This window comes from Lithobates pipiens, unplaced genomic scaffold (assembly GCF_037356315.1).
Source record: "Lithobates pipiens isolate NorthernLeopardFrog02 unplaced genomic scaffold, aLitPip1_a1.2 Scaffold_22, whole genome shotgun sequence".
NCBI classification, from domain to species: Eukaryota; Metazoa; Chordata; class Amphibia; order Anura; family Ranidae; genus Lithobates; species Lithobates pipiens.
In genome coordinates, this window is record NW_027507784.1 from 312,638,595 (window position 1) to 312,657,768 (window position 19,174).

The window sequence follows — 19,174 nt, forward strand, 5'->3', positions numbered from 1 at the left end:
CATAGTAATCCAGAATTCGGAAGACTATCTAAATGAGGCCAACAGACTACTCTCCGATAACAACACATACAAGCCCTTAAAAAGTGACCCGCTCCCCCTCTTCTCTATAGAAGCTGAAGCACTCATAAAACGAGCCCTTGGAGATAATATTATTACAAAAGCAGAAGCTTCCTTTCTATCCAAAACATATTATAACACTCCCTATTTCTATCACCTTCCCAAAATACATAAAAATTCAGAGAATCCCCCGGGGAGACCAATTGTTGCCGCAATGGAAAGTATAACCAGCCCCTTTTCTATCTACATTGACCATTTCCTGCAACCACTGGCACAGAATCTCCAAACTTACATACGAGATGGTACACACCTACTAGAGATCCTAAAAACCTACTCCTGGGAGCCCACCTACCAATGGGTGTCCTTAGATGTCAATTCCCTCTATACTTCAATTCCCCATGCTGTTGGCCTTCAGGCAGTAAAACACTTCTTAGCCCTAGACCCATCCCTAAAAACTGCACAAGCAGAGTTTATCTTAGATTCCACAAAGTTCTGCCTCACCCACAACTACTTCTCCTTCAATAAAAAATTCTACTTACAAACCCAAGGGACAGCTATGGGTGCCAATTTTGCACCTAGCTATGCAAACCTGACAATGGGCTTCTGGGAAACTCTTTACATTTGGAACAACAATCCATATACAGAGCATATTATATACATAGGTCGCTATATAGATATTATCATCATATGGGACAACACCGGACCACCCATAGACCACTTCGTCTCACACTGTAACGCTAATGATCTAGGCCTATCTTTCACTTTTGAATCCAGTCCAGATACCTTACCCTTTTTAGATCTTGAACTCTGTCATATCAATAAAACCATCTTCGCAAGAAACCACATAAAACCCACTGCAGGAAATTCATATTTACACTTCCAAAGTTGCCACCACCCAAGGTGGATCACCAATATCCCAAAGAGTCAATTTAATCGTTTAAAACGAAATTGTACTCACAACTCAGATTATATCGAGCAGGGCACTCTGTTTAAAAGAAAATTTGAAGACAAAGGCTATCCCCCCACCCTAGTAGATGAAGCCTTCACCAAATTCCTGGACACCCAGCCAGTAACACACCCGGTCACACCCCAACCACATGAAACCACACCGAACAAACCGACTGTCCATTCCCAAACTCACAGCACCAGATTCATTACTCAATATCACTCCCAACACAAAAAAATGGAAAAAATCTTCAAAAACCATTGGAGTATCCTTCTAGAAGACCCTCTGTTAAAAACCTCCATAACAGATACCCCCAAGATAACATATCGTAGAGCACGCAACATAAAAAGTTTTATCGCCCCGAGCAAATTAAAAACCGATAACAAACCAAAGCCACTCAGGACATTCCTCACCCTGAAGGGCATGTACCAATGCAAGAAACAAAAATGTCTCACCTGTAAATTTGTCCAACACCGCCAAAAATCTTTTACGACAAAGGGCAACACATACCAACTAAAAGAGTTCTACAACTGCTCCTCTGAGTTTGTAATATATGCAATCCGCTGCCCTTGCAATCTACTTTATATAGGGCGTACCATTCGTACCCTAAGAAAAAGGTTTGGCGAACATCGCCGATCAGTAGAAGGGGACTCCAATCTCACTATCCCACGACACTTTAAAGAACACCATCAAGGGTCCACAGAGGGCATGCAAGTATGGGCCCTTGAACAGATACCTGGATCCTTCCCCCTCGCAGAACGTTTCAAACGTCTCTGCGAGAGGGAAACTTTTTGGATATATACGTTAGACACCCTCACGCCTGGAGGCCTCAACGAGGACATAGAAATCAACTCAGTTGTCTAATTTTTACCCATCACACTTTTTCCATGAGATTTTTTTAATGAGACTTAAAATTGCTTAGCCGCCCCCGCCCCCCTTCTCCCCCCTCCCCTTTCCCCCCCCCCCCGCCCTCACCTCCACAAATCAGTATCCACGCGCCTTTTTCTGATCCCACTATAAGTGGGTTCACACACGTACGAGTGCGTGTGCATGCGTATGTATGTATGTATGTGTATGTATGTGTATGTATGTGTGTGTATGTGTATATGTATGTGTATGTGTATATATATGTATATATATATATATGTGTGTATATATATATATATATGTGTATATATGTGTGTGTGTGTGTGTATATATATATATATATATATATATGTATGTGTATGTTCTGCTCTAACATCCACGTCTCATTTTAACACCATTTTATTGTATTTTACAGTACCAAATTCTCACAATATCAAATCCTATCAATATACATGTCTCTCACCATGTTATGTCATAATACCCACCATAGAAATATACCTTCAGCAATTTAATTAACAATTTTTTGCCCCTTTTTCATTTTAGTTTTATTTTTATTCCTAGTTCTATTTTTATTTTTATTTTTATTTTTATCTTTATTTTTATTTTTATTTTTATTGTTTTTTTATTGTTATTTTTATTCCTATTGTAATTTTATCCTTATTTTTACCTCTATTTTTATTGATTCTTTATATATTTTTTATATATATTTTTTATATATAAAACCTTTCTTTTTTATATATATATATATATTCTTTATATGTATTTTCTATGTATTTTTTCAATTTTTAACAACCTTCTTTTAATTCTTGCAAAATCCACTTCTATTTTTTACCTTTAACAAGTATTTTCATAATTTTTTAAAACAATTTTTAAAACAATTAAATAAATAAAAAAGTTCCAACTCTTATCACTTTTTCCCACATCTTGTCCACACTATCCAACTTGTATCCACATACATTGATGGACACACACACAATAATCACATACAACCAGCCTGCAACACATGAGCAATCAACACCATGCTTTGGTCGGAACAGCTCCGCCCCATAAGGTGGAACCTAAACGACTAATTAGAACTGCCCCCTTTCCCTATTTAAACCACTCCAAACATAGTACCCAGATGCCTGATGAAGGAGCACGCATGCTCCGAACGCGTGCAACGTAAACCACAACGAAACGTCATCGCAGTGCGCCCCTCAACATAACAACGAACGGACGAACGGACCTCCCTGACGCTGTTACACCAAGCCGTGCGACGCTGGGAACCACCGGCGCCACCGGACGAGAGATACAGCCGAACGAGTTACCGCTTCTCCTCGAGAGCCCTGCGATGCCCTCTAGATACATGATGTGCCTGAAACCTTCTGGTAGAGTGTGAGTGCATAACTTCACAAATTAAATGTCTTTGATTCAACAATACTGCACTTAGATTGGCGCTGTTTTTTCTTCTGTTTATATGTCTTTTACAAGGTACCTTCTATCCTTGAACATGCTGCCTACCTGCCTGTGCTAAAGAAATCATCCCCTTTCTATGACTATTTTTCACAACCAGTAACTGTGGACTATAATTTGTGATCCTGCCAGCTATCCATTACTTCTGCTGCATTTACTGACATACACAGCAAGGATTGCAAAACTCTGTGATAAGCAGACTTGACATCCCTAAATCCGCCACACCAATTTATCAACTTCAGCGGTTTTTTTCCCCCAAACCTTTTTCCCCTCCCCCATAAAAAAACCCCTCTTTTTTCCTTCCTCACTCCCCCCATCCAGGACATATATAATCCAGCAGCGCAACGCACAAAAAAACAATTTTTTCTTACTCTGTACCTTGGCAGAATTCTTAAATTGCCCCTGCTCCGCTCCGTGAGCACTTGGGCCACATTAACTGAATGAGGGAAAAGAGAAACCATGGAATACTAGTCTGTACCAGTTTGCAAAGGTGTACTTGCTTTGGGAAAAATGAATCGCCTCTAACGTTGGGTGTCCTATGTGTGTGGACGTTAAGAGAAAATTGGATTTTTCTTTCCTTTTTCTTAGGGCACACAGGTCCCATCCCTCTGTGCTTATGGTCATGGTCCCGGTACTGCTTTTCTTTAGAAGTGAGGAATGCTGGTAGTAGGAGGCGGTCATTGTAGGCTGATCTTCATATATTTTTTTATTTTTTGTGAGTGTTCAGTTCAACCTGAAGATTTAAGATTTTCAATGTTCCTCAATGGACTGCAAGAAAAGTTTTTAACAATAAGTACAGAAATCCTGTTTTTTTTTTTTTTTTTTTTTTAATACTTTATTAAGAATGATCTGTAAAAATAAGTATGCATACACAAACATTGCAATAGTTGTAAATAAGAAGTAGTTGTATTCCACAAAAGATCATACTACACAATGTTATTTCTGAAGGACAAGACAAACATTAGGCATACCTGAAGCTTGGGGCACACTATTATTTATTTATTTTTTATCATTTAACCCAGTGGGCTGAATATAAAAACCCTGAAGCGCTTGGTAGGATCAGCTGTACTAACAATCTGATGTTAGCACAGCAATCTCCCCCACTAAACTATTGAGTTCTGATAGAAAAGCAAAAAATTTGAGAAACGGGCAAACGAGCACCCCACATGTGAGGATCGCTCTGGATTATAACATCAGTGGTTTAGGCAAAACTGAATGGCTTTTTTTGCTTTACATCTTTACTGTGTTGACTGGATAGACTGTCTGGCCGCGTACACACGCGGGGACTGTTCGGCCAACTTTGTCCGCTGAACAGTGTTTCGGCGGACAGTCCGCCCGTGTGTGGGCGTTCAGCGGACAGTTTCAGCGAACAGTCCGCTGAACAAGGTTTTTCGGAATTTCCGAAAAACTGTCCGCTGAAACCTTGTTTCAGCGAACAGTTCCCTCGTGTGTAGGCTTGTTCGACAAACTAAGTTCCGCGCATGCTCAGAAAGGATTTACACGCTGAAAGTTATAATGCAGTGTATAGGACGTCGTATTTTTCGTCCCGTCGTATGTGCCGTTCACGTCATCGCGCACGGTTTCAGCAAACTGTTCGTACGTCGTGTGTGGCCATGTCCGTCCATGCTAATTTTGAGCGGACTGTTTGCCGAAACTGTTTGACGGACAAAGTTGGCCGAACAGTCCCCGCGTGTGTACGCGGCCTCTGTTGTTTCCCTTCTAATTGCAATATCCAACCTCAGAACGTGCATCTTCCATAAACAAGCCAACAGTTTATCAAAGAAACTCAAGCTAACAAAGTCGTTTTATAAATGATTGTGCAGTAACGTATCACACCAGAGCTGGCCTGCTTGAGCATATAAAACGGACAATGGCTGGAAGTCGCAGCTCTCACAACTTCAGGCTTGATGGTTTAGAAATGTCTTCCTAGCAGTGTTTTCTTTCCTCCGTGGTGCAACTTGGTGTGTAGCATTTTGCCCTTGAGACTCCATTGACTTCTACAGAGCCAGACAGCGTTTGTTGTCCATTGCATTCTCTTGAATCTCGAGGTGTCAGGCAAGGTCATCGTCTCCCCCCGGGTCTGAGGTTATTTTCCTTTTGTTCTTTATTTAGGTCCGTAAGCCCTAGGCTCATATCCTTTTAATTTAATTGTGATTGAAGTGAACGAAAAGCAATTTAATCTGTGTCTCCGGGTGAGCCAAGGGCCAAAGCAATTAGACTGAAAACTCATTTTTAGACTTAAAGTGTTAGCCCCCACATACAGAGCACAGGCCTTTCTCTTGGCCTGTTTTAACCTTGTGCTTCCTTTCTTACAGTATCGTGTAAGAGGACTTTATCGGCTGCAAATGTATTATATTCACATATTGCCCCCTAATGGTACATCCGTCACCTGATAAGTTAAGTTCTACCTGTAATGAAGTCATGGTTCTGTGTTAGTGCTCATCATTGGCCAATGGTACTTGATAGTTTTCCTGCATTTGCACTTCATAAATTGGGTAGTTTTACTGATTCTTGCTGCTGTCCTGCAGTTTTCATACGTTTTAATTGCTGACAATGTCATGCAATTCTGCTAAACATATGCATGTTACTTAAAGTGGCGTTCCACCCACATTTTTCACTCCCCACCATGCAGCACTAATGTGCATTCTTAAAATGAATTGGCAATTATTCATTTTTTCTGTTCACTTACCTGATTTAAGCCTATATCTAATTGCACGTCCTCCTTTAGTGGCCCTCGGACGTCATTTTCAGTTCTGCATTGGCTCCTGGGAGATCTTGGTCAGCTTGGCATGGCACTGCTCCCGTAACATTTAACATTGGCGTCTATGGAAAATCTTGGCCAGCTTGGCATGGCAAGTTGACCAAGATTGCACCGCACATGCGCGAAATCAGCAGGTGCATGCTGGGTAGCCAGCATGCACGGAATCAAGGAAGGACATTGTGGCTTCAGATGCCCACACTGGAGATGACCGCGCTGTGCAGGAACTTCAAAGTAAGAAAATGATGCTGCACAAATAGAAAACTGGGCAAAGTTTACGGCATACCTTTGTAACATTGCACGTGGTATGAGTATTCTGGGGGTATTTTTATCTTTTTAAAGTTCTATTTTGGCCGGAACGCCGCTTTAAACCCTATTGATCATTGTGCCAGGTAGATTTGAGTTTTGAGAGGTGGCTCCATGCACATACTCTTTGCGATTACTAAGCTGTTCTTATGCATGTGAGCACCGTGAAAGCCTTATACATTAGCTTTTTTTTCTTTTTAGACCCCTGTCTAGGAGGGAGCTGCTCACTCGTCCCTCCTTTTTAGGGATCCCGCTGACAGCATATGAGTTATGGTTGTTAAGGACCGCTTAAAGTGTTATAAAAGCAGAAGGTTTTTTTTTTTTTTGAGTTCCACCCAAAAGTGGAACTTCCGCTTTAAGCACTCTTCGCCCCCTTATATGCCACATTTTGGCATGTAATTTTTTTTTTTTTTGGGGTGGTGGGCTTCGTTAGGAGGGGGACTTCCTGTCCCTCTTCCACCCAGGGACCACCAAGGTGATTCCTACTCCTCCTTTAGCCTTAGGTGGCCCCTCCCTCTAGGCAATCTCCTACAGTCCCATTTTAGTTCTCCGTGTAATCTGCAGAAACCATTACACCTAAATGATGCACTGACCTTCAAATAAGAGACAGCTTTCCATACAAATTTCATTGGTGGACCTCAGGAAGCAATGATGGTTCAGAACATTTGTGTAGCATAAAGTACAGTAACATACCACCCCGGAATGAGCTCCACTTCATGGAGTCATCATTGATGGCCTGTACCACTGGACAGAAGCCTTATCTGTTACAGCAACAGCTGTTGTGACAGGCTCTCTTTAGGGCCTCATTCACACCATACATGCAAAAAAAAAAAACGGATGGAAAAAAATTGCTTGTTCACACCATGTACAGAGACGTTCATAAGGACACCCAGAAATCCATTATTTTCTATGTGCTGTGTTCACACTGTATAGCCTCATACACTCAATCGGATTGTTGGCCAACAAAACCGTGGACTTTTGTCTGAAGGGCATTGGCCCAAACTTGTCTTGCATAAGCACGGCACACAATTGTTGACCAGCAATGATATAGTGACATACTTCATTGTTTTCAGCTCTTTAGCGCCACCCTTTGGGCTCCTTCTGCTAATTTCATGTTGGTAGAAGTTTGAATGTTGATTCGCACTTTTCAGTTTGTTTGTGAACGGCCGTTTGTCAACCAGACATGTTCCGGAATCGGAGGAGATAACGGGTTATTTATTATTGGCCTTGACATTATTTTTCTGGTTGAATAATGATTTGATTTGGTATATTTTCGGATGGATAGAATGCACTTTTTGGTAAGTTCTATTGGCAGATAGCATGTCTAATTTTATTTTCTTAATGCACAATAAAAAAATGTTTAGAATAATACTTGGCTATGTGTTTTAGTTCAAATGACAGTTTGGGAGTAGGCAGTTGTATTTTTTAAAATGTAATGTGAAATTGACAAGGGACACCAACATAGTTGTATCTTTTTGATCTTAACCACTTCCCATCCCATCCTTAGTCTGCAGGAGGGATCTCCCATCCTGGGCGGGCATCATATGACGTCCTGGGCTTCCCGGCTGTCTGGGGGGCGTGCGTGTGCCCCCGCCACCTTACAAGGGGAGCCAATGCCCATACCCAGCGTGCGCAATGTCCACCCGGCACCCGCGATTGCCTGTTAACTGAGCAGGACCGGGGATCTGTATGTGTAAACGCACAGATCCACGTCCTGTCAGGTGAGGGGAGACGATTACCGACCGCTTCTGGCTTGTCCTTGCTTCTTCTGTGTAGAAAAGTGCATACACTATGCAGATTTACACACAGAAAAAAAAATCTGCATGTGATACCAGCACTGAACAGGGCACATAGAGAGCAATTGTTTTCCGTGTGTCCTTGCAGAGACAGGTGCAGAGAAACTCTCATCTCTGCCCATGGTGTGAGGCTTAAAGCTGACCTTCAGTCTTGCACAGTTGTACAGGTCCTTTAGGGACTCCAAGTCACATGACATGTGAAATCCCATGTTAGTCAATGAGAACTGTCTTAATTGGCACTACTGAAGTCACTTCAACTTTAGAAAAGGTTCCTGTACTGCTTCAAGACTTCGATCCGACTTGTGCACCATAGACTTTAATGGAAGTCGGATCCTCATCTATTGATGTAATTTGCATCTGACATTACAGGCATTCCCTGCGGTGTAACCCCTCCCTTGCTTCAAAGTCGCATACTCAAAGTAGTACTTAAGTCGCCTGGCAGTCGCATGACGTACAGGTCAAAGTAGCGTGAACCGAGCTAGCTGTGATTTTAACTGCACGCTGTGAGCTTCTCACAATGTGCTTCAGAAGCTACAGCAAGTCCAGACAGAGCCCTCCTCCATTTCCTTAGTAGATTTCCAGCAACATCTAACTCTTTCCTCCCCAGCCTAACTGTCCCTTGCCTGTACCTCTTGTTGATTGGACATCAGTCCTTTCAGTGAAAGGCTCAGCATCACATGTTGGTAATACCACAACTTCCTTTGATCAAGAATCAAATCTGACAGAGCCGGAATCTCTTCCTGGATGGACAGCGGCACCCCGCTGGCCCCTCCCACCAGCTATGATCCACCTGCTATGCATAGAGGAGCAAAGAAACGGAATGATGTCACAGAGTCTAAAATAAGGAACTTGATGAATATAGAGTTTTTATTTATTGTTTGAGGGGAAAGGAGGAGCCAGGGAAGGCAAAAATGCAATCGGAGATTAAACGTTGGCTTTACGTAAAAGCTCCCCCCCACCGTGTGTAGAACACAGGAGAGCCTTCTGATATGAGCATTGCTAGAGCCATGCATGTCAAGTCCCTGTAGCTCTGCTGCGATTTTGTAATCTATCCTCGAGGTGTTGGCTGCCAGCAAAAGCAGAGTGTTAAAAGGATACATTTCAGGAGCGTCGTCATTAGCGGCGACTGCGATAGCTGAGGTCTGACACATCTAATATATGCCCTTTACCTGCCTGAGCGCATAGAATGCCAAGATCAATATGTTTCCTTCAAGAAAAAATGTTACCAGCTCCTCCTAGATCGATGTTTGGAAGCGCTGCCTGTGTCTGCTTGCTTTCCTTCATGAATAATTGATGGTCGATAAGTGTTTGTAAACAGGAAATCTATACCATTCCCCTCCGCCTCCCCAGCTTGTGCGTTTACCCCTTACATTTTCCCGGCCCTCATTCAAAGATTAGCGATACAAGGTACTTAAGCGCTCATAACTTTCGTTTTTTCTTTCTTGTAGCTATCTTTAAAGGGTCAGTCAACCCGGAAGCAATTTCTTCTTCTTCTTCTTTTGAAGGCCCATGGCGTGTGAAACGTACTCAAAAACTTCACCCGGTGCCAAAAAAAAATGTGCACACACACACACATAAGCAGTGAAATACAAGCCCTCTAAAATCAGAGGGCCTTGCCCTGAATCCCCCGGGGCGTTAGGCTCCTGACAAGGACAAGGGTACTTAAAACTTGGTCCATCTGACCGAAACCAGACGGACCCCTTTCTTTGGAAGGTCTGCCGAAACAGACCCACCCAAGTACTAGGTGTGGCTCCCCCGAAGTGAGACCCCATGAGAGAGAGGGTGAACTAAGCCAGAAGGCTATGTCCACCCCTCCCAAGACTTTCAGGGCAGGCCCGAGGACCTGCAATTCTACTCCATCACACGTGCCCGGAAGTAATACTTTAGTTTTTGGTGAATATTGGGGTTCATTTACTAAAGGCAACTACACTGCACTTTTGAAAGTGCAGTTGCTCGAGAGCTTAGTAAATGAGGGAGAGCTCTGCTGACTTCCATCATCCAATCATGAGCAAGCAAAAATGCTGTTATTTTATTTTCCTTGCTTGTGATTGGGTATTCTTTGTAAAGTGAAGCCTTCCTCATTTATTAAGCTCTAGAGCAACTGCACTTTCCAAAGTGCACAGTCTATTTGCCTTTAGTAAATCAGCCCGCTAGTCGCACTCAATAATACCCTATTATTTCTAATATCTCTTAAAGGAGTTTTAAAGGCAGAAGGCTTTTTTATCTTTATGTATTCTATGCATTAAGATAAAAACCTGTGTAGCAGCCCCCAGCACCCCCCTATTGCCTACCTGAGCCCCTTCTCTCTCCAGCGATGTCCACAATCCCCTCAGCCATCCAGGACACTCCTCCTGATTTGCTTAGACAGAGCAGCAGCGGCATTGGCTCCCGTGACTGTCAGCCAGTCGGGGAAGAGAGGGGGCAGGGCCAGGTCAGGGCTTAATGTCTGAATGGATACACAGAGCTCTGACTCTGCTTGGGTGACCCCGGTAGAAAGCTGCTGGCTGAGGGGCACTCAAAGGAGGGAGGGGCTAGGAACACAGAAGAGGGACCCGATAAGAGGAGGATCAGGGCTGCTCTGTGCAAAACCAACTGCCCAGAGGAGGCAAGCATAACATGTTATTTAGAAAAAAAAAACTAGCCTTTACAATCACTTTAAGCCTTCTGAAGGCATAACCTCCATGCTCGAGTTCCCAGTTTAAGCCACATGTTGCGGCTTGCAGTATGAGTTGTGCTGGCCATACATATAGCAATCTAATTGATCAACTGAGTTTCTGCGTGTTTTTTTTTTTTCTCCTATATTTTTCTTCTTTCACTATCATATTAAATAAAATTCCATTATACATCAATAAAAATGTATTTCATTAAAGCAGAAGTATTGACAAAGCTCTTTTGCCCATACTTCTCCTGTAGGTCACAGGAGTCCACTTAGTTCTTCACTTCTGTGACCTAGATTCAGTGGACAGCAGGCTGATCTCACAGAGCTGGTCCAGCCTCTGTAGGGATCCTGGCATTAATGTTGGGATCTGCCTAGATGCCTGACCAGCAGCTGGCTCACCCTCTTGGCATGCTGCTGAGAGCCTGAACAAGTCTCTTCCACCCCCTCCACAGTCCAACACTCCTAGTGAATGCTGGGGGGCAGAGCTCCGAGCAGTGACTAGCGGTGTTCTCAGAGCAGACCTGTGAACTGAGCAATAAGCGGTCTTTTTTGCTCAGCTCTCTGTGTAGAGGTGGCGGGGCAGATGTAGCATCAGATCAATGTTGCATATGTGATTAAAAAAATTATTATTTTTTTTTTTCACTGCTTTTTTTTTTTTTAATGGTCGAATGCCTCTCACACTTCCTCTTCATTCCTTGCAATGTAAAATGAATTAAAAGTCCATCACACAGAGGGATTTCCTCACAAAAGCTAGAAGAGGTGCTGTGGTAACTCAAGTTAAAATGTATGTGTATTTTGGGGCAATGCAGATAGTTCTCATGCAAAAATTTACTAAAAGGGAATACGATTTTTCTTTGCTGGGGGGTCGCGCATCTTTAAACAACTGTGTGCCTATAAAACAGCCATTCACAGCCAGGTTTCTGTGTGGTCCTCCAGAGGTTGCTAGGGGGGATCACTTGAGCTTTTGCTCATGGGCATCTGATCTGATGGTCACTGCAAAATCCCACCTCCGTCTGTAAGGGGGAATTTTGATCACTACTGTAAGGCCTCATGTATATCGGTGTATATATCCTGCTGGCATCAAGATCCCACAAAAGTGTTTTAGTGTGTCTTTTACTTTTACGGTCATATGCATGTTTTTCCATATGGTCTGAAATGTGTATAGGCTTTTGTTTACATCTCCCCTGTCCCTGAATAGCTGAAATTAGTCTTACACTTTTGAAGTGGAAGCCCAGGTACAGAATGACCTAATTCTGCTATTGCTGCCTAATAATTGACCCATTCAGGGCCAGGGGGAGATGTAAACATCAAAGTGTAGGCAGCGGCGCAGGTGACCAAAGGATGAGGTCATTCTGCACTGCTGCCTACACATTTTTTGTTTTAAGTCTTTGCCATAGCCCCGATATCACAAGGCAGTGGAAATGGCCATAGGTCATATCCACTCATGTGATAGCAGAGAAAATTCTTCTGTTTTGATCCAAAAAACGTGTTCATGCCGTCTACATTATGTAGTCTGTATTGGTACTGACGGTCTTTATGTTCTGTTCCTGCAGGTGAACACACAGCTGTACAGCATGAAAGAGAAGCAGCAGTTGGCGGAATTAATTAATACAATGCTGGCCTATAACCTGACCTACCACCAGGAGCGCACCATGGACGGACAATACGTTTACAAGCTGGATCCGTGAGTATGATGTCATTACTGCAGATGCCTACTGTTGTGCACCCTGCTCCTTTTGCGGCCTACCTACGCTCCTCCCTTTTGCGGCCTACCTACGCTCCTCCCTTTTGCGGCCTACCTACGCTCCTCCCTTTTGCGGCCTACCTACGCTCCTCCCTTTTGCGGCCTACCTACGCTCCTCCCTTTTGCGGCCTACCTACGCTCCTCCCTTTTGCGGCCTACCTACGCTCCTCCCTTTTGCGGCCTACCTACGCTCCTCCCTTTTGCGGCCTACCTACGCTCCTCCCTTTTGCGGCCTACCTACGCTCCTCCCTTTTGCGGCCTACCTACGCTCCTCCCTTTTGCGGCCTACCTACGCTCCTCCCTTTTGCGGCCTACCTACGCTCCTCCCTTTTGCGGCCTACCTACGCTCCTCCCTTTTGCGGCCTACCTACGCTCCTCCCTTTTGCGGCCTACCTACGCTCCTCCCTTTTGCGGCCTACCTACGCTCCTCCCTTTTGCGGCCTACCTACGCTCCTCCCTTTTGCGGCCTACCTACGCTCCTCCCTTTTGCGGCCTACCTACGCTCCTCCCTTTTGCGGCCTACCTACGCTCCTCCCTTTTGCGGCCTACCTACGCTCCTCCCTTTTGCGGCCTACCTACGCTCCTCCCTTTTGCGGCCTACCTACGCTCCTCCCTTTTGCGGCCTACCTACGCTCCTCCCTTTTGCGGCCTACCTACGCTCCGCCCTTTTGCGGCCTACCTACGCTCCTCCCTTTTGCGGCCTACCTACGCTCCTCCCTTTTGCGGCCTACCTACGCTCCGCCCTTTTGCGGCCTACCTACGCTCCGCCCTTTTGCGGCCTACCTACGCTCCGCCCTTTTGCGGCCTACCTACGCTCCGCCCTTTTGCGGCCTACCTACGCTCCGCCCTTTTGCGGCCTACCTACGCTCCGCCCTTTTGCGGCCTACCTACGCTCCGCCCTTTTGCGGCCTACCTACGCTCCGCCCTTTTGCGGCCTACCTACGCTCCGCCCTTTTGCGGCCTACCTACGCTCCGCCCTTTTGCGGCCTACCTACGCTCCGCCCTTTTGCGGCCTACCTACGCTCCGCCCTTTTGCGGCCTACCTACGCTTCGCCCTTTTGCGGCCTACCTACGCTCCGCCCTTTTGCGGCCTACCTACGCTCCGCCCTTTTGCGGCCTACCTACGCTCCGCCCTTTTGCGGCCTACCTACGCTCCGCCCTTTTGCGGCCTACCTACGCTCCGCCCTTTTGCGGCCTACCTACGCTCCGCCCTTTTGCGGCCTACCTACGCTCCGCCCTTTTGCGGCCTACCTACGCTCCGCCCTTTTGCGGCCTACCTACGCTCCGCCCTTTTGCGGCCTACCTACGCTCCGCCCTTTTGCGGCCTACCTACGCTCCGCCCTTTTGCGGCCTACCTACGCTCCGCCCTTTTGCGGCCTACCTACGCTCCGCCCTTTTGCGGCCTACCTACGCTCCGCCCTTTTGCGGCCTACCTACGCTCCGCCCTTTTGCGGCCTACCTACGCTCCGCCCTTTTGCGGCCTACCTACGCTCCGCCCTTTTGCGGCCTACCTACGCTCCGCCCTTTTGCGGCCTACCTACGCTCCGCCCTTTTGCGGCCTACCTACGCTCCGCCCTTTTGCGGCCTACCTACGCTCCGCCCTTTTGCGGCCTACCTACGCTCCGCCCTTTTGCGGCCTACCTACGCTCCGCCCTTTTGCGGCCTACCTACGCTCCGCCCTTTTGCGGCCTACCTACGCTCCGCCCTTTTGCGGCCTACCTACGCTCCGCCCTTTTGCGGCCTACCTACGCTCCGCCCTTTTGCGGCCTACCTACGCTCCGCCCTTTTGCGGCCTACCTACGCTCCGCCCTTTTGCGGCCTACCTACGCTCCGCCCTTTTGCGGCCTACCTACGCTCCGCCCTTTTGCGGCCTACCTACGCTCCGCCCTTTTGCGGCCTACCTACGCTCCGCCCTTTTGCGGCCTACCTACGCTCCGCCCTTTTGCGGCCTACCTACGCTCCGCCCTTTTGCGGCCTACCTACGCTCCGCCCTTTTGCGGCCTACCTACGCTCCGCCCTTTTGCGGCCTACCTACGCTCCGCCCTTTTGCGGCCTACCTACGCTCCGCCCTTTTGCGGCCTACCTACGCTCCGCCCTTTTGCGGCCTACCTACGCTCCTTTTTATAAGATTGAACTGACAACTTGTTTTACCCTAAAATAGTTTTTTAAACCCTCTATGGCAGACTATAGTTAGTAAGGATTGTGCATCCCCCAAAAACTTGCTAAGATTTTCACTCAGCTCTTTTTCCAGGGGACTCCTGCACCTGATTGGTGCAATTATTACATTTATGTTTAGGTATTTACTTTGATTATTGCTTCATTGTATTGTAGTTATTTTGGCACTACATATTTTGTTTTAGAGCGGAATCTGTCAAGCAGATCAGCCTGCTCAGCGGAGTATCTCTCTGCTGATCCCCGCTGAGCAGGCGGGTGACCAGTCCATGTTGATGGCAAACGTATCCCCATGCATCTCTGTTTTTAGACCAGATCGGATGCCGGTGGGTGTTTGCGGATACATGTCCGCTGACAACCGCTGCTCAATAGAGAACAATGGGTGGTCCGATCGGGTCCGTCTGAAAAACAGACAGGCAGACCCGATCTGTCCGCTGTTGTGAAAGGAGCCTTATCTGTATCCTGGATGTGATTACCTGAGCATTTTGTGCTGTGGATCTTGCAGCAAATCTTTCGGTTTGGTGTGGACTTTGACATGGAGGTTGGATACAGATCTGACACATGGTGGAAGACATGGTGGGAGATATTCAATGAGGCTGTTCAGATTTCTGCACATCACCATATATTACAAAATGGACAGTAGCAGACACAGATGAATATAACCCTGGCCTCAAACAAGGAACAAAAAGGAAAATAATTGAAATACACCCACCTTTGTGTTAATATGATCAAATTATCATACAATTGGATTGAAATGTGGACCTGTAATTGTAAATGCAGGGCAGAGTCCTTGGGCCTGTGTAAGCTCTGCTTAGATAGACTTGGAGCTTACACAGCTTCTCATTTTCAGTGGCGAGGTAGTAAAAGGTATACAAGTATAAGCTGCTGTGGGGACCTGTCACTTTACCCTGCATAGTACAGCACAGGTTTACTTCAAAGAGACCCTGCCATCACACTGCCATCACACTGCCATTTAAACAAAACTGTTCCTTTTAAGTTTATGCATGCATTTATTGTATTTTATTTAGCATGTTTTGTTACCTTTTTAAAAGCCTCTCTTGTGTAGACACCCAAAAGCCCTGAGACTGCTTCTTGGCATCATCATCTTAGATGTAACATCAGCAGCCCCAGTAAATTCAGTGCTGTAACACTTTATAGTATTCCACTAAATCAGGAGTCTCCAAACTGCGGCATGGGGGCCAGATGTGGCCCTTTGCCTGCTTTTTTCCAGCTCTTGGGGCACTATTCATCCCACTGATGTGAGACACTATTCTGACACCAGAAATGGAGCATAAATCCTGCCACTGACATCAACAATGGGGTACTCTTCTGCCCCCTAATACCAAAGATGGGGCACTGTTTTCTCCCACTAATGGCAGAAACATTTTCTATTGCCGCTGGCCACCGTCCAGCCCCCCCTGAAGTCTGAAGAACCGTAAATTGATCCTTTGTTTAGAAAGATTGGAGACCTCTTCACTAAGTGATTGAATGGGGGGGGGGGGTGGCAGAGGAGCTGGGCCAGCACAGAGACTAATTAGACACTCCCAGAAGAGGAGAGGGCTATGGCATGCAAGGAGAGAAGAAGCTGTGCTAGGAAATTGACCCTTTTATATTAGATGCATTTTCTAGTAAGTTCAAAGGCACAATTCAAGTCAATAAAAAAAATAATCAGGAAAGGGAAGCATTTTAAATACTTGATTTTTCTGTACTTTTACCTGCATTTTTTAAAATGTTTCCTGATGTAAAGAGGGGCCCCTAGGTGATCATAAAATGGCCTGATTCAAGCATCTCTTACAACAGGTGGACAGCAATCATTCGTTTTCCTCCCAGATGTGGAACAGGAATTGTTGTGACGCATACTTCTTTATGTTGGCCCAGTTGCAGGTGTACTGGTAATATTACGTTGGCACTGTGCCATATCTGCCGTTTCCATGGCCTCCTACAGAAGAGCCCAGTCACACGTTGTACCCTCTCAGGACTGGCAAAAAAATTGAAGCAGTGTTATTAATGTGTTGCTGGTTACATAATATCAGGGGTGACTTCTCCTGGAGACCAGATTGTGTTATCGGCCCGCTATCATATGAACTTGTGGGAAGCAGATGGCAGCCCGCTCTATAGATGCTTTCCCCTGCCATTTAATCGCATCGGTAGCCTCTTTGCCACCTCTTCCAATCCAGAGCTTCAATACAGCTACTGCCGCTGATTGGAAATTACAAACCCAAGTTCACCTTTAGAACACTTTCCACCTGTCATATATATTTGCTGTACATTATTTATTTTCTCATTTCGGTTTAATTAAATCTCAGCCAAGGTCAAATATTGACTTAGTTTTGATGATCCCAGCTGCTGCCCCTGTTTTCAATATCCTTGTTGAGGCACCAAAGTAGCTGTAAGAGGGCGCTAGTGGCCACCAGCAGAGCTGTTAATCAGTTCATCTGCCTTGGTGGCCATACATTGTTTTATTTTTCTATCTGATCATTGTGCGATCCAATCAAAATGATGGAATCTGCAAACAATCAGCCATAGCTTCCCTTATAATCCGTTTAATACATAGGTGTATTGCTTTGTAACTGCCTGCAGTGCAGTTCTTTGTCTTCCAAGTTCCTTAATAAATGTGTGGGATTCTTCTCATTGCTGTGTCCTTAGAGCTCCATCTGCTTCTTCAGATGTTACTGGTTCCCATGGGTGAAGTGTACACCCACTGAATCCCTGGGTGTAGGATCCAATCATCTGCTAGAATCAACCCAATATTCCTTCCTTCCTTTCTTTCTTAAAAAAAACATGTCCCACCTACTGGATAATTGAATATGTATGCTGGAAATTAAAGTATATGTGAACCCTTATGCCTGTACACACAGAGATTATTAGACATTTGTGTGTGTGTATATGTGCATATATATATATTCTCACAAGTTAGTACACCCCTTTTTGTCAATGTTTTATTATCTTTTCATGTGACAACACTGAAGAAATTACACTTTGCTACAATGTAAAGTAGTGAGTGTACAGCTTGTATAACAGTGTAAATTTGCTGTCCCCTCAAAATATCTCAACACACAGCCAATAATGTCTAAACCGCTGGCTACAAAAGTGAGTACACCCCTAAGTGAAAACGTCCAAATTGGGCCCAGAGTGTCAATATTTTGTGTGGCCACCATTATTTTCCAGCACTGCCTTAACCCTCTTTGGCATGGAGTTCACCAGAGCTTCACAGGTTGCCACCGGAGTCCTCTTTCACTCCTCCATGAAGACATCACAGAACTGGTGGTTATTGGAGACCTTTGCCTTCCTCCACCTTCCGTTTGAGGATGCGCCACAGATGCTTAATAGGGTTTAGGTCTGGAGACATGTTTAGCCAGTCCATCACCTTTACCCTCAGCTTCTTTAGCAAGGCAGTGGCCATCTTGGAGGTGTATTTGGGGTCGGTATGTTGAAATACTGCCCTGCGGCCCAGTCTCTGAAGGGAGGGGATCAAGCGCTGCTTCAGTATGTCACAGTACATGTTGGCATTCATGTTTCCCTCAATGAACTGTAGTTCCCCAGTGCCGCTAGCACTCATGCAGCCCCAGATCATGACACTTGTCTTTGTACTCCTCACCTGGTTGCTGCCACACGCTCAACACCATCTGAACTAAATAGGTTTATATTGGTCTTATCAGACCACAAGTCATGGTTCCAGTAATCCATGTCCTTAGTCTGCTTTTCTTAAGCTGTTTGCGGGCATCTTTAGAAGAGGCTTCCTTCTGGGAATTTGATGCAGTGTGCAGCGTATGGTCTGGCTGACCCCCCCACCCCTTCAACCTGTGCAGCAATGCTGGCAGCACTCATATGTCTACTTTCCAAAGACAACCTCTGGATATGACGCTGAGCACGTGCACTCAACTTCTTTGGTTGACCATGGCGAGGCCTGTTCTGAGTGGAACCTGTCCTGTTAAACCGATGTATGGTCTCGGCCACCGTGCTGCAGCTCAATTTCAGGGTCTTGACAATCTTATAGCCTAGATCATCTTTATGTAGAGCAGCAATTCAGATCCTCAGAATTCTTTTCCATGAGGTGCGATGTTGAACTTCCAGTCACCAGTATGAGAAAGTGAGAGCCAAAACACCAAATTTAACACACCTGAGACCTTATAACGCTAACGAGTCACATGACACGGGGGAGGGAAAATGGCTAATTGGGCTCAATTTGGACATTTTCACTTAGGGGTGTACTCACTTTTGTTGTCAGTGGTTTAGACATTAATGGCTGTGTGTTGAGTTATTTTGAGAGGACAGAAAATGTACACTGTTATACAAGCTGTACACTCACTACTTTACATTGTTATACAAGCTGTATACTCACTAATTTACATTGTAGCAAAGTGTCATTTCTTCAGTGTTGACACATGAAAAGATATAAAATATTTACAAAAAATAT

At 45.3% G+C, this 19,174-nt stretch overlaps 1 protein-coding gene across 1 annotated transcript in view; it reads left to right on the plus strand.

Moving 5' to 3' along the window:
• CHTF18 (chromosome transmission fidelity factor 18) overlaps positions 1 to 19,174 on the plus strand; it is a 117,510-nt gene that overhangs the window by 80,518 nt on the left and 17,818 nt on the right. The window contains exon 18 of the mRNA XM_077449400.1: positions 12,395 to 12,525. Coding sequence (XP_077305526.1) covers positions 12,395 to 12,525 — 131 coding nt within the window. The remainder of the gene's footprint in view (positions 1 to 12,394; positions 12,526 to 19,174) is intronic.